The sequence below is a fragment of the Oncorhynchus kisutch genome, linkage group LG14 (assembly GCF_002021735.2).
Source record: "Oncorhynchus kisutch isolate 150728-3 linkage group LG14, Okis_V2, whole genome shotgun sequence".
Lineage (NCBI taxonomy): Eukaryota > Metazoa > Chordata > Actinopteri > Salmoniformes > Salmonidae > Oncorhynchus > Oncorhynchus kisutch.
Window position 1 is genome coordinate 5,855,617 of NC_034187.2, and position 27,318 is coordinate 5,882,934.

A 27,318-nucleotide genomic window follows, 5' to 3' on the forward strand; every position below is an offset into this window, starting at 1 on the left:
GGAATACAAGTTTCTTGTGAATTATATGTGGAGGTAAGCTTCCCTTTTCTATACAGGTCGATACTATTGGTGTAGAGGGAAAATGTAACTCAACCAATACAATCAGCTAGCTAGCTAGCCAACCAATCAGAGCAGGGGTCAGAGTAGCTCCTCCTGTTAGATGACCTTGTTCTGAGCAGAGAGTAGCTCCTGATGCATCACGTCCAGCTCTCTCTTCAGAGCAGTCTTCTCCTGTTCCACAGTCTTCCCCACGCTGGACTGGCCCTGCTGTTTCTGCTGTTTCACGGTTAAGATGGCTGCCTCCAGCTGTGAGGAGATGATCCAGGGTTTGAAAGAGTTATTCATACGCAGGGTGTACCACTCTCTTCTAAGCCTCAAACTGTAAAAGATCTTGAGACATCATCGATCCCTTCCTCTGTAAGCTCACCTTTTCCCTGGTGTGGTGGAGCTCCATGGTCAGCCTCTCGTTCTCCTGCCTCAGCTGCTGCTGTTCCTGTTCCACCAGCCTGGCAAGCTCATCCTGGTACAGCTTCTTTTGCTGGCTCTGGTATCCGCTGGAGTGCAGGGCCATCTCCAGAACCTGGTTCTGATTCAGGAAAACCCATCAGACGTCACAATAACAAATCAGCTGAGAGACTTGAGCATTCTCTGACCCATAGAAATATACTATAAGGGACCAAGCTGCTCAAACCGCAGCAATTTGACTGGATGGCCGTTTGAGTATTTCTATAGCAACCGAACCACCATTCGTTATAGTGATTAGAGAAATAGAATGATTAGAACTGACCAACCTGAAGCCAGCCAATCAACTAACCAATCAACCAACCTGAAGCCAGCCAGCCAATCAACTAACCAATCAACCAACCTGAAGCCAGCCAGCCAGCCAATCAACCAACCTGAAGCCAGCCAGCCAATCAACTAACCAATCAGCCAACCTGAAGCCAGCCAGCCAATCAACTAACCAATCAGCCAACCTGAAGCCAGCCAGCCAATCAGCCAACCTGAAGCCAGCCAGCCAGCCAACCTGAAGCCAGCCAGCCAACCAACCTGAAGCCAGCCAGCCAGCCAACCAACCTGAAGCCAGCCAGCCAACCAACCAACCAACCAACCTGAAGCCAGCCAGCCAACCTGAAGCCAGCCAGCCAACCTGAAGCCAGCCAGCCAACCTGAAGCCAGCCAACCAACCAACCAGCCAACCTGAAGCCAGCCAGCCAACCAACCAGCCAACCTGAAGCCAGCCAGCCAGCCAACCAACCAACCAACCTGAAGCCAGCCAGCCAACCAACCAACCAACCTGAAGCCAGCCAGCCAACCAACCAACCTGAAGCCAGCCAGCCAACCAGCCAACCTGAAGCCAGCCAGCCAACCAACCAACCTGAAGCCAGCCAGCCAGCCAACCAACCAACCTGAAGCCAGCCAGCCAGCCAACCAACCAACCTGAAGCCAGCCAGCCAGCCAACCAACCAACCTGAAGCCAGCCAGCCAGCCAACCAACCAACCTGAAGCCAGCCAGCCAGCCAACCAACCAACCTGAAGCCAGCCAGCCAGCCAACCAACCAACCTGAAGCCAGCCAGCCAGCCAACCAACCAACCTGAAGCCAGCCAGCCAGCCAACCAACCAACCTGAAGCCAGCCAGCCAGCCAACCAACCAACCTGAAGCCAGCCAGCCAGCCAACCAACCAACCTGAAGCCAGCCAGCCAGCCAACCAACCAACCTGAAGCCAGCCAGCCAGCCAACCAACCAACCTGAAGCCAGCCAGCCAGCCAACCAACCAACCTGAAGCCAGCCAGCCAGCCAACCAACCAACCTGAAGCCAGCCAACCAACCAACCTGAAGCCAGCCAGCCAACCAACCAACCTGAAACCAGCCAGCCAACCAACCAACCTGAAACCAGCCAGCCAACCAACCAACCTGAAACCAGCCAGCCAACCAACCAACCTGAAACCAGCCAGCCAACCAACCAACCTGAAACCAGCCAGCCAGCCAACCAACCTGAAACCAGCCAGCCAGCCAACCAACCAGAAACCAGCCAATCAATGTGTCATCATAGTAGTCCTCACCTTGTCGTTGCCGTTCTGCAGCTGTTTGTGCAGTGACATCACTTCCTGTTTGAGGGCGTCCTTCTCTTGCTGTGACACGCGGAGGTCTGACTTGAGACGGGCGCTCTGGAGGTCAACAGACTGCAGGCTTTCCTCCAACACCTGGTTCTGAAAGAAACCACCTTGGTCAAAATTCCCCTAACTTTCCTTTAAATTCCCAGTTTTTCCAGAAAACCTGGTTGGAGGAGGAATCCGGATTTCCTGATTATTCCCTTGTGATTCAGGAATCTTCCAACCAGGATTTCTTGGAAACTTGGGAACTTTACATGAATACTGGCTGACACTGCAAAGCATATTGACTAAACACACAAATCAACAGGAGTCATAATATTAGTGAATTTTTGCATAATTAATTAGAAATACTTAATTGTCGTTGAAGTGTGTCTTTGGCTTGACACACGCAGAATATACTGTACGTTATAAATGATGATGATATTGAATGAAAGCAGTAACTATTTTAATTGTAGATCATTACTGTGTCATAAGTGGTTGAAGTGGGTATGTCCCAAAAGACACCCTCTATTCCCTATAACAGTGCACTACTATTGGCCAGGCAGTGTAAAAGGTTGCCCCGACTGAACCAGAGCATCCTTACCCTCTCCTGAGACTTGGCTAGCTGGTTACGTAATCCCTGGGTTTGTTTTTCCAAAGCCTTGCGCTCCTGCAGGAGGGAGGAGAGCCGGCACTCTACAGCCCCCATCTTAGCTACCTACAGGTGGACACAGTGAAGAAGTGTGGTTTTATGTACCGTATAACCACTTTAACCATAATGTACCGAAACCCCTGCATCCATGTGTAACATACTGTATATAATATACAGAAACTGCTAGTAGGTTTCTCTTGCAAAATACTAAACTAACCTGGATAAATAAAAGTTGAAGACACATTTTTAAAAAGTGAGTTAAATTATTATATTTGATTTTTACTACATAATGTTTATCATCTGCTCACATCTCACCTTATCTCTGAGGGTATTGAGTTGTAGCACCAGCTGGGCCTTGCCCTCCTCTAGTAGTACAGTCCCTTCCACAGCGTTGGTTAGCTCCGCCTCCAGGGCAGTCACACACACTGCCATCTGATACAGGAGAACAAGTCGTTAGCCAATAGTAGTACTGTCCCTTCCACACAGCGTTGGTTAGCTCCGCCTCCAGGGCAGTCACACACACTGCCATCTGATACAGGAGAACAAGTCGTTAGCCAATAGTAGTACTGTCCCTTCCACACAGCGTTGGTTAGCTCCGCCTCCAGGGCAGTTACACACACTGCCATCTGATACAGGAGAACAAGTCGTTAGCCAATAGTAGTACAGTCCCTTCCACAGCGTTGGTTAGCTCCGCCTCCAGGGCAGTCACACACACTGCCATCTGATACAGGAGAACAAGTCGTTAGCCAATAGTAGTACTGTCCCTTCCACACAGCGTTGGTTAGCTCCGCCTCCAGGGCAGTCACACACACTGCCATCTGATACAGGAGAACAAGTCGTTAGCCAATAGTAGTACAGTCTCTTCCACAGCGTTGGTTAGCTCCGCCTCCAGGGCAGACACACACACTGCCATCTGATACAGGAGAACAAGTCGTTAGAGAACAAGCGATTGGGGTCCTATTTATCCAGTCCCCTATCCTCATTTCCTCCTTAAAACGGATCGGAGAGGAAAACCAGAGAGCAGGGAAATGTTGTAATCTTGTCCAATGAATTTTTTTAGGAAGAAGAACAAGGAGGAATCGAGCAAAGATGAATTAAGAAACAGGACGTGACGACAATCAAAAGCCTTAAAGAGATAGTTTGGGGATCTGGTCAATAAAGTACTTGATAAACTTCCCCAGAGTGAGATGGACTCGTGCCATTTTTTTATCTAGATAAGCATTTGCTTGTCAACCTACTTCTAACTTCTTTCATACTGAACTCAGACATCACTCCTCGCATCAGACCCCCCCCACCCCACCCCCCCGGAGCCAACCGTCAGACCCCCCCACCGGGAGCCAACCGTCAGACCCCCCCCCCCGGAGCCAACAGTCAGACCCCCCCACCGGGAGCCAACCGTCAGACCCCCCCCACCCCCCCGGAGCCAACCGTCAGACCCCCCCACCGGGAGCCAACCGTCAGACCCCCCCCACCCCACCTGAGCAAACCGCCAGACCCCCCCCCCAGAGCCAACCGTCAGACCCCCCCACCGAGAGCCAACCGTCAGACCCCCCCCCCCCCCCGGGACTGAGTTTGCCACGACTTCACCCGACTCTGTGAAGTTCATAAGGGCTTCACTGCCAAAATCCTGAACCATCCACCTACTCATCATTTACCTTCATCCTCTCATCCTCCGGTACGGTACGTTGCTGGTCTCTGACAGCTTCCTGTCTCTCACTCTGTCTGAGCAGTTCCCCCAGCTGCTGGCTCAACCCCTCCACTCCTGCTGCATTCTGGGCGTTCTTCTCCGACAGCAGTCCGTTCTCATCCTCCAGCTGCTGACTGCGGAGACGAAGCACTGAGATCTACGGGGGGGGGGGTGGTGGTGCAGATTTAGGGGTTGTCCCAAATGGAACCCTATATAGCACCCTATTCCCTGGTCAAAAGTAGTTCACTATATAGAGAAAAATGGCATGTTTCTGACACCGATCTAGATTTATTACAGTTGCCATGTATTGGCCGTGTTAGCACAAAGGAACAACGGTCTCAAGTGCAATGCACAGCCCCTAGAACCAAGTCAAAGGTTAACATTAATATCGCTAATAAAGTCAGTTGGTTAACTCCCGCCCTACCCGTCTCGTCAAACTCCCGCCCTACCCGTCTCTTGAAACTCCCGCCCTACCCGTCTCTTGAAACTCCCGCCCTACCCGTCTCTTGAAACTCCCGCCCTACCCGTCTCTTGAAACTCCCGCCCTACCCGTCTCTTGAAACTCCCGCCCTACCCGTCTCTTGAAACTCCCGCCCTACCAGTCTCTTGAAACTCCCGCCCTACCTGTCTCTTGAAACGCTCTGCCTTCTTTTGCGCAGAAATCTTCTCCTTCCTGAAATGCTCCAGTTTGAAGCTAAGATAGGGGGAGAAGAAAAGTGCAAGTTCAACGACCCAATGAAATGTGAAATATAAATTGTACCACACTACGGGGCTTCGATACTCTACAACAGTGTTTCAGTCCTGGTCCTGGGGACTTAGTTTTTGCCCTAGCACTAACACACCTGCTCATTCCACTAATCAAAGGCTTAATAAGCTGATTAGTTGAATCAGGTGTGTAAGTGCTAGCAGTGATGTAGTGGTTAACCTCATTAGGGTAGGGGGCAGTATTTTCACCTCCGGATGAAAAGCGTGTCCTAAACTGCCTGCTACTCAGGCCCAGAAGCTAGGATATGCATATAATTATATAATATAATTAGAATATAATTAGCAGATTTGGATAGAAAACACTCCAAAGTTTCTAAAACTGTTAAAATAATGTCTGAGTATAACAGAACTGAAATGCAGTCAAAAAAACCTGAAAAAAAATCCCACTTCCTGGATGGATTTATGTTTGTAGTTTTCCATTAACTGCCTATACGGATTCCATTGACTTATGATTCAAAGTGCACTTCCTATGGCTTCCACTAGATGTCAACAGTCTTTAGAAACGGTTTCAGGCTTGTATTCTGAAAAATTAGGGAGTAAGACCACTCTGAGTGAGTGGACACTGCAGTGTCCCAGAGGTTTTTCATGCACGCGACCGAGAGCGAGCCTTTCTTGTTTTCCTTTTATATTGACGAAGCTTTTGTCCGGTTGAAATATTATAGATTTTTATGACTAAATTATAAACATCGTTTGACATGTTTCTACGAACTTTACTGACTTTTCAGATTTTTCATCTGCCTGTTTTGACTGCCTTTGAGCCTGTGAATTACTGAACAAAACGCGAACATTTAAGGGACTTTATCGAACAAAACAAACATTTAAACGGGAGTCTTGTGAGTGCAACCATATGAAGATCATCAAAGTGATACACAAGTCAGAAATAGCGATAAAATGTAACTCCTCTACTTGGCTGGTAACTGTTTGTAATGGGGGCGTTAGGGTAGCCTAGTGGTTAGAGCGTTGGACTAGTAACCGGAAGGTTGCAAGTTCAAACCCCCGAGCTGACAAGGTACAAATCTGTCGTTCTGCCCCTGAACAGGCAGCTTAACCCACTGTTCCTAGGCCGTCATTGAAAATAAGAATTTGTTCTTAACTGACTTGCCTAGTTAAATAAAGGTAAAAATATATATTTTTTAAAGTAATGATTTGTCATTCTCAGATAATCGCATGGTATGCTTTCGCCATAAAGCCTTTTTGAAATCTGACACAGTGGTTGGATTAACAAGAAGTTAATATTTTATTAATTTTTATAATGAGTATTTCTGTTTTTGAATTTGGCACTCTGCAATTTCACTGGATGTTGGCCAGGTGGGACGCTACCCTCCCACACCCCCTAGAGGTAAAAAAAAAAAAAAAGTGGATAAACTCTGATCAGCAGTTAGTGAAGAAAGTTGTGCTCCCTATACTTTCAATGCATTTTTCGGGGCAAAAGGTGAGTAACCTGCATTTAACCTCCACTACACCAGGGAAGATTGCTAGGGTAATTAAATTAAAATGGTCCCCAGGAGCAGGAAACTGATGTCCTTGAACATGAGGTTTCTTACAGCATCTCCTTCTGGCTGTCTTCCTTCAGCGCTGACATCTTCTGTGTGAGTAAAAGGTTCTCCTCTACAAGGCAACCCACCTCACGCCTACAGCCAACAGAGGAAAACAAAGTCAGGAACAGAAGATCTGTACTATGAAACAAAGTTTGGGGCAAAAAGGCAAACTCAGCACCATGTTTCATTACAAAACCCACTGATATTGCAAACTACTTTAATGATTTTTATATATATAGCCTGGCGAAGCTGTTTCATGCGCTGACTAAATGGAAGCTGACAATGACCTTTTTACATTGTTTGTCTCAGGAAGAAATGACTAGTCCACACTGTCCGAGACCAAGCCAAGTACAAATGTATCCGACACAGAGACAAGACCGAGACACTCACTATGTGGTCTCCAGACAGGTCTCTACTACCACAACACTGACATTAAGTAAACATGCTTAAGGTTTTTATCAAGAATGCAGGTTTGTAATGGACAAATAGTCAATGCTTGGACATAAACCCTAAACAATGTAACAAAGGAAATTGTTTACAAGCCGATTCAATTAGCCAGTCTTACCTCTTCTCAGCGATGTCCTCCCGCAGTTTATCCAGTAGACTGCTGAGCTGTTCCCTCTCCTCATGGTGTTTGGCACTCAGTTCCTGCATGGCCCGTCTGTGGGCCTCCTTTAGGCTCTGCCTCTCCTCCTTCAGCCGCTCCTGAAACACCCCCTCATATTCCTCCTCCAGCTGGAGTCTCTCCCTGTCCCAGTCCTCTCTCAGCCTCCTCTCAGTCTCCTCCTGCTGCTTCAGGCGCTCCTCGGCTAACCTTGTGAGGAGAGCCGCCTCACGACACTGCTGAAGCCGAGCTCGTTCCAGCTCCCACTGCTCAGTGAGCCTGGCCTCCCTGTTCTGCTGCTCCTTGACTAGTCGTAACATCGCCTCCTCTAACATGGTCTGCAGCGACTCGTTACTCTGCTTGTTCAACTGAGCCTTCTCCCTCTCCCACTCCTCCATGAGTCTCATCTCCACCTCCTCTATCCCAGCCTTCACTGTCTCCTCGTGGCTCTGCTGCAACTCCAGCTTCTCCCTCTCCCACCCCTCCAACAGCCTCATCTCCACCTCCGCCCTCTCCTCCTGTAGCTTCCCCCGCTCTTCTTCCATCCTGGTCAAAAGGATCTCTTTGTGCTCCTCGTCCAGCTTGTTGAGTTCCGCGGCATGTAGTTTCCTTAGCTCCTGCATCTCTGTGTCCCGGCCCAACTCACCTTTCGCCTGTTGTGCCTCTAGGAGCTGCTCCTCCAAGGAGGCAGCCTGGGTGTGGGCCTCTAGGAGCTGTTCCTCCAGGGAGGCAGCCTGGGTGTGGGCCTCTAGGAGCTGCTCCTCCAGGGAGGCAGCCTGGGTGTGGGCCTCTAGGAGCTGCTCCTCCAGGGAGGCAGCCTGGGTGCGGGACTCTAGGAGCTGCTCCCCCAGGGAGGCAGCCTGGGTGCGGGACTCTAGGAGCTGCTCCCCCAGGGAGGCAGCCTGGGTGCGGGACTCTAGGAGCTGCTCCCCCAGGGAGGCAGCCTGGGTGCGGGACTCTAGGAGCTGCTCCTCCAGGGAGGCAGCCTGGGTGCGGGCCTCTAGGAGCTGCTCCTCCAGGGAGGCAGCCTGGGTGCGGGCCTCTAGGAGCTGGTCCTCCAGGGAGGTAGCCTGGGTGCGGGCCTCTAGGAGCTGCTCCCCCAGGGAGGCAGCCTGGGTGCGGGCCTCCAGGAGCTGCTCCCCCAGGGAGGCAGCCTGGGTGCGGGCCTCCAGGAGCTGCTCCCCCAGGGAGGCAGCCTGGGTGCGGGCCTCCAGGAGCTGCTCCTCCAGGCTGCTCACCTAATATAATCAAATAATGGAATATACACCATTTACCAGACTTATCACTGAGCGCATACATTTTTGTATGGGCGGCCCCAGCAAGAATCGAACCCATGATTCCCCGCAAGTGCCATGCTTTAACCAACTGGGTCACACAGTCCTCTACTCACTTCCTCCTCTTGCTGTTGCTCCAGCTCTTCCATCTCCCCAGCCTGCCTCTGCTCCAAGCCAGCCCGCTCCTCCTCTGCCTGATCTAGCTGGGCCTGGAGCTCCAGGGCTCTGTTCTGGCTGCTGGACATCTCACCGTGTAGAGCCTGGATCTCCTCCATGAAGTGCAGAGACAAGGCTGCCTTCTGGGTCTCCAGGTCAGTCTTCTGCTTCTCCACCTTCTGCTCAAATTCACTCACCTGTAATGGCACAGGGATAAATCATATTCAGCTGTAACAGAACAAAACAATGCAGTGTGGTCTGTGTGGCCCAGGTTTGTGGTTAGAGCCGCTGACCCTGGCGTACACACACACACACACACACACACACACACACACACACACACACACACACACACAATCTGTCTCCGATAAAGGAGTGGGGACTGCCCCACCTAGCGACACCCAATCTGTCTCCGATAAAGGAGTGGGGACTGCCCCATCTAACGACACCCAATCTGTCTCCGATAAAGGAGTGGGGACTGCCCCATCTAACGACACCCAATCTGTCTCCGATAAAGGAGTGGGGACTGCCCCATCTAACGACACCGAATCTGTCTCCGATAAAGGAGTGGGGACTGCCCCATCTAGCGACACCCAATCTGTCTCCGATAAAGGAGTGGGGACTGCCCCATCTAACGACACCCAATCTGTCTCTGATAAAGTAAAAATGGCACAGTGAAATATGGATTGCTTTAGGAAATTCTGTGGAAGCACAGCTAGATATTTAAGTGTCACCTTGCTCTCCAGCTGAGCCTGTAGCTCCTCCATCTCTTGGAGGTGTTTCTCTTTCAGCCTCTCCAGCATCATCTCTGCCTCCAGACTCATGTTGAACAATGGCTGGCCCTCCTCCAAGCCCAGGCCTGAGGATGATCAAATGCATTTTTTCTCCCCATCAGCAGATGTCAAAGTTTTTTTGTGTTTTTTTTACAGATACCCAGAATAAAACCTCAAACAAGCAACGCAGGATGTACGGGGGCCAGGATAAACTCCCTCGAAGGAAGGAAACCTAGAGGGGAACCAGGCTCAGAGGGATGGCCAGTCCTCTTCTGGCTGCACTGGCAAACAGACAGGTGAGGAAGGAACTACTAACAAGCTCTCATGTTCTTTAGCTAATCAATGTGTTTGACTACATAGCTGTTGTACTGGGAAAAATCACTGATCTAAAAAAAAAAATATATATTTTCTTTTTAACTCCTTGCATCCAAATAACTAGTATTTATGTGATCAAGATGAACAATTCAACATCTTGCCTTGCTCAAGCAGCATCTCTATGACCTTCAGATACCCTGCAAACGTCTACTCTGAAAGTCCCCTGACATGCCCTATGACCTTCAGAGTATCTAAAAACGTGCACTACATAGGAAATAAGGTGCCATTTGGGACGGGACGGGACGGGACGGAACCTACCCCCCCCCCCAAACACACGTTCTGCTTCAATGTACCTGGGTCTGACTCCATGCCAGGACTCGTACTCCCCAGCTCCTCGGAGAGCGAGGGTTTGAGACAGGGCTGAGAGGTTCGGCCCAAGTTGTGGTACTCCTGCAGTTCTGCTTGAAGCTCGTCAATACGATCCTGTAGCTCCTGTCTCAAAACACATCCACAATAAAAATCTGTCAAAATAAATATTAGTATTATTTTATGTTTTTAATAAATAGGCAACCTACCTCTGAAGTAGTATGTTCACAGTTAATTGATGGATTGACTGATAGTTTTAATGATTAATTGGTTCCGGCGTGCCCCTGCCCCAGCGTGCCCCTGCCCCTTACCCGGCACTGTTCTTCATAGCTGCTGCGGAGCCGTCCGAGACGCTCCTCCTGTAGGAAGAACTCTGCACTGCCCGGGTCCAGATCTCCAAACTGAGGAAAACAGAACCAGAACTTCTTACAGACATATACTTCAGAATAGATAGTCTCATTCCATTAGGCAGAACTGAAAAATGTGTGACAGATTACTATGGACATCTACTACAGTAACATGTATATTATTGAAATGGGTCCCTTTGCGACTGCTAGCCCCAAAAGCAGTTAATGTCAATACACATTACTGCAGGAGAGAAAGGTCTTTACCTTCTCCTTCAGGATGTTATCCAGGTTCTTCTGCAGTTCGCCGACTTGGCTTTCTGCCACCAACAGTTTCTCAGTGCTGACCAGCAGCTCCATCTCCAGACACCTACTTTCCTGAAGTTAGAGTGAGGGTTAACCGTGAGGAGTGAGGGTTAACCGTGAGGAGTGAGGGTTAAGTGTGTGGGTTCAAATAAAATGTGTATATTTGTTATGACATATTTAGCAAACAACAAGTGTAGACTAACAGTGAAATGCTTACTTACGGGTGCTTTGCCAACGATGGAAAGTTTTAAAACGGTTATATACAGGAAGTACCAGCTAATGCCACGGCTATATACAGGAAGTACCAGCTAATGCCACGGCTATATACAGGAAGTACCAGGTAATGCCACAGCTATATACAGGAAGTACCAAGTAATGCCACAGCTATATACAGGAAGTACCAGCTAATGCCACGGCTATATACAGGAAGTACCAGCTAATGCCACGGCTATATACAGGAAGTACCAGCATTGAGTTGATGTGCAGGGATACGCGGTAATTGAGGTGGATATGTACAGTTGAATTTGGAAGTTTACATACACTTAGGTTGGCGTCATTAAAACGTTTTTTTCAACCCCTCCAAACACTATAGTTTTGGCAAGTCTACTTTGTGCATGAAAAGTAATTTTTCCAACAATTGTTTACAGACAGATTATTTAACTTATCTTTCACTGTATCACAATTCCAGTGGGTCAGAAGTTTACATACACTAAGTTGACTGTGGCTTTAAACAGCTTGGAAAATTCCAGAAAATTATATCATGGCTTTAGAAGCTTCTGATAGGCTAATTGACATCATTTGAGTCAATTGGAGGTGAACCTGTGGATGTATTTCAAGGCCTACCTTCAAACTCAGGGCCTCTTTGCTTGACATCATGGGAAAATCAAAAGAAATCAGCCAAGACCTCAGGAAAAAAATGTGTTCATCCTTGGGAGTAATTTCCAAACGCCTGAAGGTACCACGTTCATCTGTACAAACAATAGTACGCAAGTATAAACACCATGGGACCACGCAGCCGTCATACCGCTCAGGAAGGAGACACTTTCTGTCTCCTAGAGATGAATGTACTTTGATGCGAAAAGTGCAAATCAATCTCAGAACAGCAAAGGACCTTGTGAAGATGCTGGAGGAAACAGGTACAAAAGTATCTATACCTACAGTAAAAACGAGTCCTATATCGACATAACCTGAAAGGCCGCTCAGCAAGAAAGAAGCCACTGCTCCAAAACCGCCATAAAAAAGCCAGACTACGGTTTGCAACTGCACATGGGGACAAAGATGGTACTTTTTGGAGAAATGTCCTCTGGTCTGATGAAACAAAAATACAACTGTTAGGCCATAATGACCATTGTTATGTTTGGAGGAAAAAGTGGGAGATTTGCAAGCCAAAGAACACCATCCCATCCGTGAAGCATGGGGGTGGGAGCATGTTGTCGGGGTGCTTTGCTGCAGGAGGGACTGGTGAACTTCACAAAATAGATAGCATCATGAGGGAGGAAAATTGTGGATATATTGAAGCAACATCTCAAGACATCAGTCAGGAAGTTAAAGCTTGGTCGCAAATGGGTCTTCCAAATGGACAATGACCCCAAGCATACTTCCAAAGTTGAGGCAAAATGGCTTAAGGACAACAAAGTCAAGGTATTGGAGTGGCCATCACAAAGCCATGACCTCAATCCTATAGAACATTTGTGGGCAGAACTGAAAAAGCAAGGAGGCCTACAAACCTGACTCAGTTACACCAGCTCTGTCAGGAGGAATGGGGTCAAAATTCACCCAACTTATTGTGGGAAGCTTGTGGAAGGCAACCCGAAACATTTGACCCAAGTTAAACAATTTAAAGGAAATGCTACCAAATACTAATTGAGTGTATGTAAACTTCTGACCTATTGGCAATGTGATGAAAGAAATAAAAGCTGAAATAAATCATTCTCTATACTATTATTCTGACATTTCACATTCTTAAAATAAAGTGGGGATCCTAACTGAACTAAGACAGGGAATTTTTACTTGAATTAAATGTTAGGAATAGTGAAAAAGAAGGAGTTTGAATGTATTTGGCTAAGGTGAGTGTAAACTTCTGACTTCAACTGGACATATAGGTAGGGGTGAAGTAACTAGGCAACAGGATAGACAGAGCAGCAGCAACAACAACGTTTGTGGTAAATGTGGCGTCAGTATGCATGTATGGGATATGTTACGTGGAGTGAGTGTATTGGGGTGTCTTTGTAGCAGTGTCATGGCTTGGGTGTAGAAGGTGTTCAGGTTCCTGTTGGTTCCAGACAGTAGCACGGAGAACAGTCTATTTATTGGGTGGCTGGAGTCTAAATGAGTTTGTACCTTCCTCCGACACCCCCTGGTATAGAGGTCTTAGATGGCATGGGAACTCGGGCCCCAGTGATGTACTGGGCCATGATCACCATCTTGCCGTGGGCTGCTTTTCAGTTGCCGTACCAGGCGGTGATGCAGCCAGTCAAGATGCTCTCAATGGTGCAGCTGTTGAACTCTATGAGGATTTAAGGGGCCGTGCCAAATCTTTTCAGCCTCTGACGGGGAATCGGTGCTGTCGTGCTCTCATCACGAGTATGTTTGTGTGTTTTTGACCATGATAGATCCTTATTGATGTTAGTTACCGTGAGGGAGATGTGGTCTGTGTTAGCTACCGTGAGGGAGTGAGATGTGGTCTGTGTTAGTTACCGTGAAAGTAAGTGAGTGGTGGTCTGTGTTAGTTACCATGACAGTGAGTGAGAGGTGGTCTGTGTTAGTTACAGTGACAGTGAGCGAGTGTTAGGTGGTCTGCGTTAGTTACTGTGACCGTGAGTGAGTGGTGGTCTGTGTTAGTTACTGTGACCGTGATAGGAAGGTGGTCTGTGTTGGTTACCTTGACAGTGAGTGAGAGGTGATCTCTGAGGAAGGTCTCGTCGTCTCTGATCTTCTCCATCTCTGCCTCCAGTTTCTCTTTCTGCTGCTGAATCTGGTCCATCTCTTTAATGAGCTCTGACCTGACAGACACCAGCTTCTCCCTGTGTTCCTGCTCCAGCTTCCTGCAGAACAAACACAGGGGGGGGGGGGGAACATTCAATTCGATCCCATTTCATTTGACTCCATTCCTTAGATTCACCCCAATTTATTTTGCTGTCATTTCTACCCCCTTTTCGTGATTACGATCTTGTCTCATCGCTGCAACTCGCCAACGGGCTCCGGAGAGGCGAAGGTCGAGTCATGCATCCTCCGAAACATAAACACCCGCTCGCTTAACCCGGAAGCCAGATGCACCAAGGTTGTCGGAGGAAACACCGTTCAACTGACGACCGCTGTCAGCTTGCAGGCGCCCGGCCCGCCACAAGGAGTCGCCAGAGCGCGATGAGCAAAGTAAAGCCCCCCCCCAAACCCCTCCCCTAACGAAGCTGGGCCAATGGGACTCCCGGTCACGTCCGGTAATGACGCCATAACACTTCGATGCTGTGCCTTAGACCGCTGTGCCACTCGGGAGGCCCCATTCGATTCAACTTTATGTACAAAATCTTCATTTATCCCCTCAGGGGAATTTAAGAAAGACATTGCCAGGGTTACAAGTACCATACATACAATATAATTAAAACAGCCATCAATGAATGAATGGGTCGAAGAGGTCACGGAACGCCACCCGAGGTTGAGGCCACGGAACGCTAACAGAGGTTGAGGCCACGGAACGCTAACAGAGGTTGAGGCCACGGAACGCTAACAGAGGTTGAGGCCACGGAACGCTAACAGAGGTTGAGGCCACGGAACGCTAACAGAGGTTGAGGCCACGGAACGCTAACAGAGGTTGAGGCCACGGAACGCTAACAGAGGTTGAGGCCACGGAACGCTAACAGAGGTTGAGGCCACGGAACGCTAACAGAGGTTGAGGCCACGGAACGCTAACAGAGGTTGAGGCCACGGAACGCTAACAGAGGTTGAGGCCACGGAACGCTAACAGAGGTTGAGGCCACGGAACGCTAACAGAGGTTGAGGCCACGGAACGCTAACAGAGGTTGAGGCCACGGAACGCTAACAGAGATTGAGGCCACGGAACGCTAACAGAGGTTGAGGCCACGGAACGCTAACAGAGGTTGAGGCACGGAACGCTACCAGAGGTTGAGGCACGGAACGCTAACCGAGATTGAGGTCACGGAACGCTAACCGAGGTTGAGGCCACGGAACGCTAACCGAGGTTGAGGCCACGGAACGCTAACAGAGGTTGAGGCCACGGAACGCTAACAGAGGTTGAGGCACGGAACGCTACCAGAGGTTGACGTCACGGAACGCTAACCGAGGTTGAGGCCACGGAAACATTACCTGAGGTTGAGGTCATTCATGCGTTCGATGGCAGAGTGATGCTCGTCCACTTCAGCAGCCAGCTGGGTTTTTAACTTCTCGGCTTTGTCCAGGTCAGAGCGAATCTTCTCTTTCTCTCTGCGTTCATGATCAACACGCTCGCTGGGGGGGGGGGGGGGGGGGGGGGGGGGGGGGGGGCACACGGAAGCTAATCAAAACACGATACAACCATTTAAAATGGGGCGGCAGGGTAGCCGTGGTTAGAGCGTTGGACTAGTAACCGAAAGGTTGCAAGTTCAAACCCCCGAGCTGACAAGGTACAAATCTGTCGTTCTGCCCCTGAACAAGGCAGTTAACCCACTGTTCCTAGGCCGTCATTAAAAATAAGAATTTGTAATTAACTGACTTGTCTAGTTAAATAAAGGTAAAATAAATAAAAATATATATATAAAACCTAGTGTTACGTCATTTTATTTATTTATTTTACCTTTATTTAACCAGGTAGGCAAGTTGAGAACAAGTTCTCATTTACAATTGCGACCTGGCCAAGATAAAGCAAAGCAGTTCGACAGAAAAAAAAAAAAAAAAAAAAAAACATAACTAAGGACACGTTCTCCCTAAAAAACAAAAATCAGTAAGTTAATCAAAAGATCTACTCCAACACTGATCTACTATTTTGAATGATATGAACCTAGGAGACAGAGAAACGGTCTTTATATTCCACTCAGATTAGGAGCCGTGTAGATTTCTACTGGTCACAGTAAGCGTCTGATTATGGTGCATCTGTGTGGACATGTGTATTCCAGTATGTCTATTGTTTATGAGCAATAGGGCTGCAAAATGAACCATTAAAATATTATTACTGCACTGTTGGAGCTGGGAACACAAGCATTTAGTTAGATACTACTGCACTGTTGGAGCTGGGAACACAAGCATTTAGTTAGATACTACTGCACTGTTGGAGCTGGGAACACAAGCATTTAGTTAGATACTACTGCACTGTTGGAGCTGGGAACACAAGCATTTAGTTAGATACTACTGCACTGTTGGAGCTGGGAACACAAGCATTTAGTTAGATACTACTGCACTGTTGGAGCTGGGAACACAAGCATTTAGTTAGATACTACTGCACTGTTGGAGCTGGGAACACAAGCATTTAGTTAGATACTACTGCACTGTTGGAGCTGGGAACACAAGCATTTAGTTAGATACTACTGCACTGTTGGAGCTGGGAACACAAGCATTTAGTTAGATACTACTGCACTGTTGGAGCTAGGAACACAAGCATTTAGTTAGATACTACTGCACTGTTGGAGCTGGGAACACAAGCATTTAGTTAGATACTACTGCACTGTTGGAGCTGGGAACACAAGCATTTAGTTAGATACTACTGCACTGTTGGAGCTGGGAACACAAGCATTTAGTTAGATACTACTGCACTGTTGGAGCTGGGAACACAAGCATTTAGTTAGATACTACTGCACTGTTGGAGCTGGGAACACAAGCATTTAGTTAGATACTACTGCACTGTTGGAGCTGGGAACACAAGCATTTAGTTAGATACTACTGCACTGTTGGAGCTAGGAACACAAGCATTTAGTTAGATACTACTGCACTGTTGGAGCTGGGAACACAAGCATTTAGTTAGATACTACTGCACTGTTGGAGCTAGGAACACAAGCATTTAGTTAGATACTTCTGCACTGTTGGAGCTGGGAACACAAGCATTTAGTTAGATACTACTGCACTGTTGGAGCTGGGAACACAAGCATTTAGTTAGATACTACTGCACCGTTGGAGCTAGGAACACCAGCATTTCACTACACCTGCGATAACATCTGCAGAAATAGGTGTACGCGACCAATACACTTTGATTTGAAAATCCTGGTAGTTATCCCAAAATTAACAGGATTTCTAGAAATCGTTGGAGGATTTCCTGCCTTGCCCCTCCTGATTATGGGAATTTTCCACATCGGCATTTCTGGAAAACCAGGACATTTTGGGGACGTTACTGCAAACCTACACACCAGTGTAAAAATCTCCTCATACTCACAGTAGGTGTCTGATCTCAGCCTTAAAGCTGGCCAGTAAGTTTCTGATCTCAGCCTTAAAGCTTGCCAGTAGGTGTCTGATGTCAGCCTTAAAGCTGGCCAGTAGGTGTCTGATCTCAGCCTTAAAGCTGGCCAGTAGGTGTCTGATCTCAGCCTTAAAGCTGGCCAGTAGGTGTCTGATCTCAGCCTTAAAGCTGGCCAGTAGGTGTCTGATCTCAGCCTTAAAGCTGGCCAGTAGGTGTCTGATCTCAGCCTTAAAGCTGGCCAGTAGGTTTCTCCTCATACTCACAGTAGGTATCTGATCTCAGCCTTGAAGCTGGCCAGTAGGTATCTCCTCATACTCACAGTAGGTATCTGATATGAGCCTTAAAGCTGGCCAGTAGGTATCTCCTCATACTCACAGTAGGTATCTGATCTCAGCCTTGAAGCTGGCCAGTAGGTATCTCCTCATACTCACAGTAGGTATCTGATCTCAGCCTTAAAGCTGGCCAGTAGGTATCTCCTCATACTCACAGTAGGTATCTGATCTCAGCCTTGAAGCTGGCCAGTGCAGCCTGATGGATCCCATTCTTAGTGACGAGGAGCTCGTTCTCCAGAGCCACAGTCAGCTCCCGGAGGTTCACTTTTCCCTCCAGGTCAAAATCCAAGGCCTACAGAACAGACATAACTCCGTGTCAACATATCAAGCCCTCGAAATAGGGGATACAAATAAATACACTCAAGTGTAAAAAAAAAAAAAAAACTTTGACTCAAGTGTGAGAGTTACATTGTGTATTGGGAAGGAGACTGGACACCATTATGTTCCAAACAGAGCATTATGGGTACTGTAGTATATCATACAGACCAGGCAACAGTAAACCCTGCCCATCCAACTCCGTAAGAATGTACATATTTTCCCATTAATAAAAACGATATCTTAACATCCAATATATTTCAACATTTTTTAAAAACACATCAAGACTCCAAACCAAGTTTAAAAAAAGAAACATTTTTAGACTTAAGAAAACACTCAAAGTATCTGAACACACTCTTTCAACAGAGGTCTGATAGGCTAAAATAAAAAAAATGGTGTGACCTGTAGTATCTCAGGGCTGTTTTCGATGCCTTCCTCCATCCAGGCATCCAGGACATCCTCGGCAGGAGTGGACCCTGTCCCATCGTCTAGAGTGGAGAACAGACACATCCTGATGGAGCTGGTCATACAGCTGGTCCTACGGCCTGTCTCATCAAACGGCTGTCAGGATGGACAGAAGGGGAAGGTCAAATTGTCTAATATATATATATATTGACTCGGTCATTTGTGTGTTCGTTCATGAGTGACTCAAAACAGGAAGTTGTAATATTATTTCCTCCACAAAACATTTATTTAATTAATTTTTTTAAAGTAGACAAGAGTAGACAAATCCCCAAACCATGTTAACCAGAGCCAAGTGTATCTATATCCATATGGCTTTGATGGTACAGTAGCCATGTCAGGGCACAACATGGATTAGAAGGTGAGGCACGCCCTTATAAAAACATAGTTTATTATACTGCAGATCCATGGTTAAAAACATAGTGATGTTTCGGTCAGAGAAGTTCAGAACGGAGGCTACAACATGGGAATTAGACCCGAGATGGGTTTCACTGTACCTGTGAGGAGTGTAGTCTTTTCAGCTGTCTGTAAGGTGTGGAGGCAGACGGGGTGGGGGGCTTGGCTTGGTTCAGAACCCAGGAAGTAAACGCCTGAACGCTCATGACCTCATCACCACTTAGAACCTGGAGGACATCTTCCGTCACCTGGAAACAAAAATAAACAACCATCAGAAATATTTCCCAGCGTCTACTCAAACCTCCAACTGGGATATGTCCAAAATAACACCCTATTCCATTATAGAGAATAGGATGCCATTTCATACCCTTTCCCCTTGGGGCTCCACCATATGACTTCTACCTTACAGATCTGCTAACATGGAAGGGTTTAGGGCCAAGAGGAAGGGTTAGGGAGTGAATTGAGACCTCCAAAGCAAAACGGGTTGAATCCAAAATGGCACCCCATTCCCCATCTAATGCACTATAAAAAATGGGGAGGGCCATTTTGGACACACTCTTTCCTCACCTCCAGGCCCAGGTGGTCACAGAGAGCCAGTAGCTCATGGTGGCTGGCACATCCATCCCAGGGTATAGCCAGCTCCTCACAGGCCTGTCGTAACCTCTCCTCCAGGCAATCTGACAGGGGCACTGTGGAGCCCCGCGGGGTGGAGGGGTCATCAGGGTTCCACAGGTGCAGCTGGCCTACCGACAGACAGAGATATTTTAAGATTGTTTTTACTATGGTCAGACTTGCCTTAAGACCTTGACTCCTGTAAGGAACAGAGGCCCTTGACAAAATATCCTCCGCCTCTCTCCTATGATCAGTGCTGTAGTCAATTCTACTTGAAATTGACCCCAAACCTGACTTTCTGGGCATCTATTGAAGATAATAAGTATCACAGCTTTCCACTCACCATCTGCCTCGTACTCGTCCGTAATGCTTTCATGAGCGTTCCAGCGCTGTGGAAGAAACATAACGTTACGCAAATGACTCAAACTCAGAAAAATCAACACAACTTAAAAACATGCAGACAAGACAACCCACTTTCTCATGTGCAGGTCAGGTTGAGACAAGATGGGTGGGAGTTGCAGCTGGGTGTGGTTAGGGTGTGTGTGTGTGTGTGTCCAACGAAAAGGACAACAGAGCCATTGTGACGGCACGGACCCCTCTGAAGGTCAAAGGTGAGCCCAAAGATGGCGATCATATCAGAGAATTAAAGAGAGAACGATCCATGTTGACAGAGCCGATTCAAACCCTCACTTCTCCAACTGTCTCTCTCTTTGTCTTTCCTTTCAGTCATTCTATTTGTATATAAAAAAGTGAGCCAACACTACCAAAAAAAGATAAGACCGTAAAAATGTATAAATAGCAGGACACTTTAAAGCAAAATAATTTTATTTTGTTGTTATAATACACATGATAAACAGAATAATAATTTCCTTGTTTCATAATTAGTGTCTGGTCCTAAGTGTGAGATAGATCACTATGCTCCGGTAACCTGTTTCCTATTGTGCTGCAGCCCAGGCCAGTACACAAGGGTCTATTGTCTGGGAGGGAACCACAGTGAAGGAATTTAGAACAGATGGGTCTCTACAACTCCTTATTCTATCACTGGGGGTGGGGGGGCTCATTGTTCCTCTGTCAGAACCCCCCCAAAAAAACTCCCAAATCAGGGAGAGCTCCCTGACCCGTCCTCTGGTGCACCCGGCTGGAGGATGGAGAGTATTCAATACAACCCAGGCTGTGTTTCCCGAAAGGCACCCTATTTCCTGTCAAATAAAACGTTATTAGTCACATGCGCAGAAAACAACAAGTGTAGACCTTACAGTGAAATACTTACTTTACATGTCCTTAACAGTGCAGAAAGAGTTAAGAAAATATTTACGAAAATAAAACAAAATAACAATAACGAGGCTATATACAGGGTATTACGGTACAGTCAATGTGGAGGCTATATACAGGGTATTACGGTACAGAGTCAATGTGGAGGCTATATACAGGGGGTACCGGTACAGAGTCAGTGTGGAGGCTATATACAGGGGGTACCGGTACAGAGTCAGTGTGGAGGCTATATACAGGGGGTACCGGTACAGAGTCAGTGTGGAGGCTATATACAGGGTATTACGGTACAGAGTCAGTGTGGAGGCTATATACAGGGGGTACCGGTACAGAGTCAGTGTGGAGGCTATATACAGGGTATTACGGTACAGAGTCAATGTGGAGGCTATATACAGGGTATTACAGTACAGAGTCAATGTGGAGGCTATATACAGGGTATTACGGTACAGAGTCAATGTGGAGGCTATATACAGGGTATTACGGTACAGAGTCAATGTGGAGGCTATATACAGGGGGTACCGGTACAGAGTCAGTGTGGAGGCTATATACAGGGGGTACCGGTACAGAGTCAGTGTGGAGGCTATATACAGGGGGTACCGGTACAGAGTCAGTGTGGAGGCTATATACAGGGGGTACCGGTACAGAGTCAGTGTGGAGGCTATATACAGGGTATTACGGTACAGAGTCAGTGTGGAGGCTATATACAGAGGGTACCGGTACCGAGTCAGTGTGGAGGCTATATACAGGGGGGTACCGGTACAGAGTCAGTGTGGAGGCTATATACAGGGGGTACCGGTACAGAGTCAGTGTGGAGGCTATATACAGGGGGTACCGGTACAGAGTCAGTGTGGAGGCTATATACAGGGGGTACAGGGAACGAGTCAGTGTGGAGGCTATATACAGGGGGTACCGGTACCGAGTTAGTTGAGGTAATTGAGGTAATATGTACATGTAGTTCGGGGTGAAGTGACTATGTATAGATAAATAAAAAGTGAGTAGCAGCAGCATAAGAAAGGGGGTGGGGGAGAGGGGGGGGGGGGGGTAGCCATTTGGTTAGATGTTCAGGAGTCTTATGGCTTGGGGGTAGAAGCTGTTAAGCCTTTTGGACCTAGACTTGGTGTTCCGGTACCGCTTGTTGTGCGGTAGCAGAGAGAACAGTCTATGACTAAGGGTGGCTGGAGACTGGCAATTTCTTTCCTCTGACGTCACCTGGTATAGAGGTCCTGGGTGGCAGGAAGCTTGGCCCCAGGGATGTACTGGGCCGTACGCACTACCCTCTGTAGTGCCTTGCGGCCGGAGCCCGAGCAGTTGTCATACCAGGCAGTGATGCAACGCTCTCGATGGTGCAGCTATGGAACTTTTTGAGGATCTGAGGGCCCATGCCAAATCTTTTCAGTCACGACAACACCTCTTCCCCCTCATGACTGTCTTGGTGTGTTTGGACCATGATAGTTCGTGGACACCAACTTTAAGCTCTCAACCCGCACCACTACAGCCCCATCGATGAGAATGAGGGCGTGCTCGGTCCTCCTTTTCCTGTAGTCCACGATCAGCTCCTTTGTTCTGATCACATTGAGGGAGAGGTTGGTGTCCTGGCACCACACTGCCAGGTCTCTGACCTCCTCCCTATAGGCTGTCTCATCATTGTCGGTGATCAGGCCAACGACTGTTGTGTCGTCAGCAAACTTGATGGTGTTGGAGTTGTGTTTATCTACACAGTCATGGGTGAACAGGGAGTACAGGAGGGGACTAAGCACGCACCCCTGGGGAGCTCCAATGTTGAGGATCAGTGTGGCAGATGTGTTGCTGAACAGGGAGTACACAGGAGGGGACTATGCACATGTGTTGAGGATCAGCGTGGTAGATGTGTTGTTGCCTATCCTTACCACCTGGGGGTGCAAAGTCCAGGATCCAGTTGCAGAGGGAGGTGTTTAGTCCCAGGGTCCTTCGCTTAGTGATGAGCTTTGTGGGCACTATGGTGTTGAACGCTGAGCTGTTTTCAATGAACAGCATTTTCACATAGGTGTTCCTTTTGTCCAGGTGGGAAAGGGCAGTGTGTAGTGCAATAGAGATTGCGTCATCTGCATATCTGTTGGGGCGGTATGCAAATTGGAGTGGGTCTAAGGGTTTCTGGGATGATGGTGTTGATGTGAACCATGACCAGCCTTTCAAAGCACTTCATGGCTACAGATGTGAGTGCTACAGGTCGGAAGTCATTTAGGCAGGTTACCTTGGTGTTCTTGGGCACAGGCACTATGGTGGTCATGTAGGTATTACAGATTCAGACAGGGAGAGGTTGAAAATGTCAGTGAAGACACTTGCTAGTTGGTCAGCGCATGCTCGCAGTACCGGTACAGAGTCGGTAATTCGTCTGGCCCTGCGGCCTTGTGAATGTTGACCTGCCTAAAGGTCTTATAATCGGCTGTCAATCTCAATTGGCAGGTTTTTACCTCACGTTTCCTCAGTACGGTGGAGTCATGGTCCTCTGGCTCCTGCTGCCCTGTAGCCTCCGAGCTCACCACCTCTGAGAAGTCTGCGATGGTCTCGATGAACTCTGGTGTAGAGCGCCGGCCATAGCGTTTACTACCCCGCACAAACTTAGCTTGGACTGGTGAGTCTGTTGAGAAGGAGAAGATGAATAAAATCTAAATGATAAAATATTTTTAAAAACCTAGCGATTGTCACTTCTCCAGAAGTAATTCAATAATAAAATAATTTGCGCTCAGTTGGAACAAAAATCCTGATTGGAAAATTGAGCAGTGTTAATTTTGGCAGCTATTTTATACTTCGTTTTAAAAACTTTAATCTGAGTCAGTTAATAACTAAACTATCAGTTGACAAAAATACTGGACAATTTTAAAAAAAAGTCATTTTAGTCAGCGCATTTTCTCCCTTACTTTCAGGCCCGCTATCCCCTTACCATGGCAGGCAACATTAAGTAACCATATAGGATAGAAAACCTACAGCTTAAACAATTTAGCTCTGATTTTCTCCTCATCAGAACTGTGTGTGTGTAACAAACTAGCCGGAATTAGAAACAACTGAAGTGTCCTGGCTGCGCATTAGTTCAAAAGAGACGAGTGATTGAAGTGACCATGAGCTGTGTGTGCGGGAGAGCGCGCCAGATCAACCCAACCGCGGCGCAACAGAAAGACTTAAAAAAAATTTTTTAATTTAAACGGCCAATGAGGATGAAATATTTTGCATGCATGCTTATGATTGGACAAAATGTATTTTTTTAAAGGCGCTTCATGTCAAATTGAACGTCCATTAGTGTCATGTAGATTATTCTTACTAAAATTATGTCATTTGTTTTTTTCCCACGACGTCTCGTTATCGTTGATAGTTTGTCAGGAAAAATAGGTAGTTTAAAAGTATTTTGTCAGAGTTAATATTGACGAAATTAACACTGAAACCCGAGGTGAATGTTTTCACTTTCAGTCAGACACCAACTGTGCCTCATCAGAACACATTAGCTCAATGGACAGGAATTTGAAGCGCAGTCATATTTTAAAAAGGTAGAGTGATTACCTGGTCCAAAACGTTGACAAGGACCGACTGATCTCGAACTCTTTGGCACCGACAGTGCCTTCAGAAGTATTCACACCCCATGACATTTTTCCACATTTTGTTGTGTTACAGCTTGAATTTTAAATGGATTAAATTGAGATTTTGGATCCCTGGCCTACACACACACACACACCCCCCTAATGTCAAAGTGGAATTGTGTTTGAGTTTCTTTACAAAATTTATAAAAATTCAAAAGCTGAAATGTCTTGAGTCAGGTCTTTATAACATACAGTGCCTTCATAAAGTAGTTGCTTTTTCCCCCACGTTGTTGTTGTTGTTGTTGTTGTTGCAGACTAAATTTAAAATGTATTAAATTAAGTGTCCAAGTGGAACTTATTTTTACAATTTTACAAACTCATTAAAAATGAAAAGCTGAAATGTCTTGAGATAATAAGTATTCAAGCCCTTCGTTATGCCCAAATACGTTCAGGAGTAAAACTTTACTGAACAAGTCACATAATAAGTTGCTGGGACTCACTGAGAGCAATAAATAGTGTTTAACATGATACCTCATCTCTGTATCCCACACATCTGTAAGGTCCTTCAGTCGAAATTAAATTCAAACACAGATTCAACCACAAAGACCAATGGAGGTTTTCCAATGACTCAGTCAGTTGGTAGTTTATGACCCATGATGCATTTGGCTTTGCGCCTCAGTATGTGGGATCTACTACCGATGCCGATATGGTCGTCGCGGTTGGTATGGCACTGAACCTTCTAATTGGTTAGTATTGCATCGCATCCTGCTATTTAGTCCAGAAATACAACTGTATTCATTCCTTACCCACGATGCATTTGGCTATTGTGCCTCAGTTAGTCCCAACGCTCTAACCACTAGTCTACCTGCTGGTTACTAGTCCAACGCTCTAACCACTAGGCTACCTGCTGGTTACTAGTCCAACGCTCTAACCACTAGGCTACCTGCTGGTTACTAGTCCAACGCTCTAACCACTAGGCTACCTGCTGGTTACTAGTCCAACGCTCTAACCACTAGGCTACCTGCTGGTTACTAGTCCAACGCTCTAACCACTATGATACCTGCTGGTTACTAGTCCAACGCTCTAACCACTAGGCTACCTGCTGGTTACTAGTCCAACGCTCTAACCACTAGTCTACCTGCTGGTTACTAGTCCAATGCTCTAACCACTAGGCTACCGGCTGGTTACTAGTCCAACGCTCTAACCACTAGGCTACCTGCTGGTTACTAGTCCAACGCTCTAACCACTAGTCTACCTGCCACCCCCGTCTAGCTGGCATGGCGAGTTTTGTAAATAGTGTTCATTGCATTGCTACTCTTTACATAAATACAACCATTTGTAATCAAATTGGATTGGTAACCTCGCTCCTCAGCTTGAAATGCCTCCACCCGAGGCGGCGCCATCGAAGTAGTAGCTTATCTAGCTAAGACATTAGGGGGGGGGGGGGGGGGTATTTGGGAGACAGGAGGTGAATAACAGTAAAGGTTTATGAGTGAGGAAGTTATACAGTTGATCATTGACGTCAGTCACTTTTCACTCCTTACCCGGCTGTGGCGGTGCACATGTCTCCTGACTGGACGTTACTACTGCTGTCGTCGTTGACAACACCAGAATTAAAGCATTCTTGAACTGGTCAAAATCAACCTGAAACACAAATACACACACACACACATCCGCAATGAAACGGTCTTCCTGAATGTAAGGACTACTAGTAGCAATGTCATAAGGGTCAAATCCTAAACGTCCACTTCAGTGGTTGAGTATTACTTAGTCGTGATGTCAACGGGACACCGACTATGTGAACATGTGACATAAGAGGAAGGTAAGTGGAATCCCTAATGGCAACAAGATGGATGTTCAACAAGTAGAAACTTCACTCAGATAATAAATTAATGGTCTGGAAATTCCTAACATTGAATTGAATCCTGGATGACATGTCTCAAGGGAGCTGTTCAACTGTTCTGCCTTATTATTATTGGACCATGCTGGTCATTTATGAACATCTTGGCCATGTTCTGTTATAATCTCCACCCGGCACAGCCAGAAGAGGACTGGCCACCCCACATAGCCTGGTTCCTCTCTAGGTTTCTTCCTAGGTTCTGGCCTTTCTAGGGAGTTTTTCCTAGCCACCGTGCTTCTACACCTGCATTGCTTGCTGTTTAGGGTTTTAGGCTGCGTTTCTGTACAGCACTTTGAGATATCAGCTGATGTACGAAGGGCTATATAAATAAATTTGATTTTGATTTGAGGGGGGGGGGGCATGGGGGGGTGGAACGAGGGAGGACACACGTCTGAAACAGCAGCTGCTGGCCCTGTGCCAATAGATATGGAGATTCTCTTTGTGCTCCGTTGCCGGGCGGATGACTGCTGGCTAAGGTCGGGGTTCCCTTCCTGGCTTTATTGTTGGGGGGGGGGGGGGGGGGGGGGGAGAGATACCCTGGTCCTTTATTGGTCCTTTATTGTTACCAACACACGGCCATTGACCACCCTTCCATTCATACCAGGAAAGTCATTTGTTAGATTTGGGTAGGTGGTTATGAGTAATGTAAGTTTATTTTGATGGATACGCCCACAGATGCATAGAAACGTCTGGGTTTGAAGGCCAGATGTTATTGAGCCGATACAGTACATGCAGTAAAGTACCATTCAAATAACTGGAGGAATAATCATGAAGGCTTGTTTTATTTTGATCAGACATGAAGAATATGCGATAACAACAAAAAAAGACATTTATCTAGATTTAAAGGCCCAGTGTGGTCAAAAACTTGATTTCCCTGTGTTTTGTATGTATGTATGTATGTATGTATGTATGTATGTATGTATGTATGTATGTATGTATGTATGTATGTATGTATGTATGTATGTATGTATTTCCACACTATGACGTTGGAATAATAAGACAATAACAGCTATTTTCCCCCCATCCCCACTCCTAGACAGGCAAATGTATTGTTGGAAACACGTCTTTGCTAAGATTGTTTTCAATCTAAAATCACAGTAAAATATTTAAATTGTTACCCAGAAATGAAAAACAGCTGCATGAGATCTTGGCCTTCTTACTTCAGCCTTAAAGCAAGAGGGCCATTTTCCTCATCAAGCACCCTCTCAAAGTGACACACTCCAATTGAGAATGTTG

The 27,318-nt window shown here is 47.0% G+C and overlaps 1 protein-coding gene across 2 annotated transcripts in view; it reads right to left on the reverse strand.

The window, feature by feature from the left end:
- The window catches only part of LOC109904628 (ninein), a 57,794-nt gene that overhangs the window by 12,981 nt on the left and 17,495 nt on the right, over nucleotides 1-27,318 (reverse strand). For both annotated transcript variants that reach the window (XM_031787712.1, XM_031787713.1), the window contains exons 3-25: nucleotides 25,727-25,826; nucleotides 23,085-23,251; nucleotides 19,709-19,754; nucleotides 19,321-19,496; nucleotides 18,855-19,001; nucleotides 18,298-18,456; nucleotides 17,736-17,872; nucleotides 15,193-15,333; nucleotides 13,754-13,916; nucleotides 10,834-10,944; nucleotides 10,534-10,623; nucleotides 10,210-10,348; nucleotides 9,503-9,627; nucleotides 8,729-8,965; nucleotides 7,300-8,576; nucleotides 6,741-6,827; nucleotides 5,056-5,125; nucleotides 4,400-4,588; nucleotides 3,060-3,176; nucleotides 2,697-2,810; nucleotides 2,063-2,209; nucleotides 428-586; nucleotides 166-306 (exon numbers count right to left, since the gene is read on the reverse strand). In XM_031787712.1, the coding sequence (XP_031643572.1) occupies nucleotides 166-306; nucleotides 428-586; nucleotides 2,063-2,209; nucleotides 2,697-2,810; nucleotides 3,060-3,176; nucleotides 4,400-4,588; nucleotides 5,056-5,125; nucleotides 6,741-6,827; nucleotides 7,300-8,576; nucleotides 8,729-8,965; nucleotides 9,503-9,627; nucleotides 10,210-10,348; nucleotides 10,534-10,623; nucleotides 10,834-10,944; nucleotides 13,754-13,916; nucleotides 15,193-15,333; nucleotides 17,736-17,872; nucleotides 18,298-18,456; nucleotides 18,855-19,001; nucleotides 19,321-19,496; nucleotides 19,709-19,754; nucleotides 23,085-23,251; nucleotides 25,727-25,826 (4,239 nt within the window). The remainder of the gene's footprint in view (nucleotides 1-165; nucleotides 307-427; nucleotides 587-2,062; nucleotides 2,210-2,696; nucleotides 2,811-3,059; nucleotides 3,177-4,399; nucleotides 4,589-5,055; nucleotides 5,126-6,740; nucleotides 6,828-7,299; nucleotides 8,577-8,728; nucleotides 8,966-9,502; nucleotides 9,628-10,209; nucleotides 10,349-10,533; nucleotides 10,624-10,833; nucleotides 10,945-13,753; nucleotides 13,917-15,192; nucleotides 15,334-17,735; nucleotides 17,873-18,297; nucleotides 18,457-18,854; nucleotides 19,002-19,320; nucleotides 19,497-19,708; nucleotides 19,755-23,084; nucleotides 23,252-25,726; nucleotides 25,827-27,318) is intronic.